The sequence below is a fragment of the Solanum lycopersicum genome, chromosome 6 (genome assembly GCF_036512215.1).
Source record: "Solanum lycopersicum chromosome 6, SLM_r2.1".
In the NCBI taxonomy this organism is placed as follows: Eukaryota; Viridiplantae; Streptophyta; class Magnoliopsida; order Solanales; family Solanaceae; genus Solanum; species Solanum lycopersicum.
In genome coordinates this window covers 11,556,153-11,558,201 of record NC_090805.1, presented here as the reverse complement: position 1 = coordinate 11,558,201, position 2,049 = coordinate 11,556,153, and the positions used below count along the sequence as shown (strand labels likewise).

Here is a 2,049-nt window from a genome sequence, read left to right as displayed (position 1 = left end):
TGCTTACGGGCCAGTTTATTTCAATACTCAACCTAATTTGCAATTGTCTCTATCTGACAGGAATATTCTTGATTCTCTTACATTAAATGAAAAAACCCATGGATATAACTATGCGGTTAGATCTGAGCTTATATGCCTTTCTTATAGAATTTATTATAAGTTATTAACTAAATCCTAGATGTAAGTTATACGATTCATCTAGTGAAACTATCCTTGTCGAAACTAATTTTGTTAAATCAAAAATTACGACAAGAAGGCCTATTAAATGGGATGAAATTAATTTTCCTGATAAATGGATTTTAAATAATGTTGTGTCTCAAAGACAAGTTGCTGAAGAAGTCACTAATAGTGACTATTCTCATATTTCTCAGAATCCTGATGGTAAGATTTGTATTGAGTTTGCTGACAACTCTGTTTATAACTCTCCAATTTACAATAGGAGATCCTTTTCTGGTTACAGAAGGGTACCAAAAATTCAACATATATCTCCAATAAGTCATGAAAGTCCTAGTTATGGAACAACTAGACGAAAACCTCTATCTCTCCACACTTTGAGTGATACTGCAAGTCAAGGGTTGGTTGAAAGGGTAAGGATAGACCCTAGAACAAATATTGTTCAAGCAGCTGATAAGTTGTCTGATATAGATCCTGATATGGTTATTATTATTATTATTATTATTTTTATTTTTTTTTAATTTATTTTTTTTGGTAACCAACTTTTTTATTAATTACCGAGAAACCTTACAAAACAAGCAGCTAACTCAGCATGCTTAAACTAAACAGACATCACTATAACTCTACTCTAACTATAGCATCAAATCTGTCTATGCTTGATTACATTGGTAAAATTTTAGGAAATATAGCTATAGTTACATATGCTATCCTCTTAACTACTTCATCAATCAAGCTACTCTTCTCTTCAAAAATTCTCTTGTTTCTTTTACTCCATAAGCCATAGACTCCTTCTGCAAGTATCCCTTTGAACATTTGAGCTCTAGCAGTCTTCCCCTTACCATTTTTAACACACCATTGGATGAAATCTGTCCAGGACTTAGGCATGTTAATTTGTACATTTATCCACCTTAGCAGCCTCTCCCATATTGCTTCAGCATAGTGACAATGGATGAATAGGTGCTCCATACTCTCTTCTGCCCTTTTGCACATCACACAACCTCTATCAAGTATCATTCCCCATTTAGTTAGTCTATCCACTGTTGCTAGTTTCCTGTTCATCAATATCCATAATGTAAAACAAGCTTTTGGTCTAGCTGGATTCTTAAACAATAAGCATCTCCATTCAGGTTTGATCTTCTCCCCTTTAAGATAGTCATAAATGTGTTTGATCACCCCTTTTCCTTGCCTTGGTTGACATTGATCAACTATGAGCTTGGCATTCATAATTCTCCTGATCATCCAGCTGGCTTGATCTCTCTTTTACCATTCATTCTAGTCTTTTAGGTAGCAAGCATGAATCCATTTAATCCATAGTTTGTCTTCTTTTTGTGTCAAGTCCCAACAGAGTTTAGCTATTGCTGCTCTATTCCATATTGCCATGTTTAGCAATCCCAATCCTCCTTCACTTCTAGGCCTGCACACTTGCTCCTATGCTATTAGTGCCTTCTTAGTAACCTGTCCAGTTCCTGACCATAAGAAGCTTCTACATAGGCTCTTAATCACCTTGATTATCTTATCTAGAAAGATGAACATTTGTGCCCAATAAGATTGAACACCAAATAACACTGTCTTCACCAGTTGAGCTCTCCCTGCATAAGATAGATTCCTAGCTGTCCAAGAAGTAATTCTTGCCATTATCCTCTCAATAAGTGGATGGCATTGGAGTATTGACATCTTCTTAGTTGATAAAGGAACTCCCAGATATTTGAGAGGCAACTCTTCAATGTTGTATCCTAGCTGCTGAGCAATCTGTTGTTTCACTTCTTTTTGCACTCCTCCACAATATATTGAACTCTTATTGAGGTTATCCTGCAGTCCTGAGACTTGAGAGAAATGAGAGAAGCAATCTTGGATGGCTTTAACAGACTCCAGATC

The 2,049-nt window shown here is 35.8% G+C and overlaps 1 protein-coding gene across 1 annotated transcript; it reads right to left on the bottom strand.

Moving 5' to 3' along the window:
* Positions 1-834: 834 nt before the first annotated feature.
* On the bottom strand, positions 835-1,398 carry LOC101248660 (uncharacterized). The gene has a single exon (XM_004253183.1). The coding sequence runs from the start codon at positions 1,396-1,398 to the stop codon at positions 835-837; it is 564 nt and encodes a 187-aa protein (XP_004253231.1).
* Between the last annotated feature and the right edge of the window lie 651 nt (positions 1,399-2,049).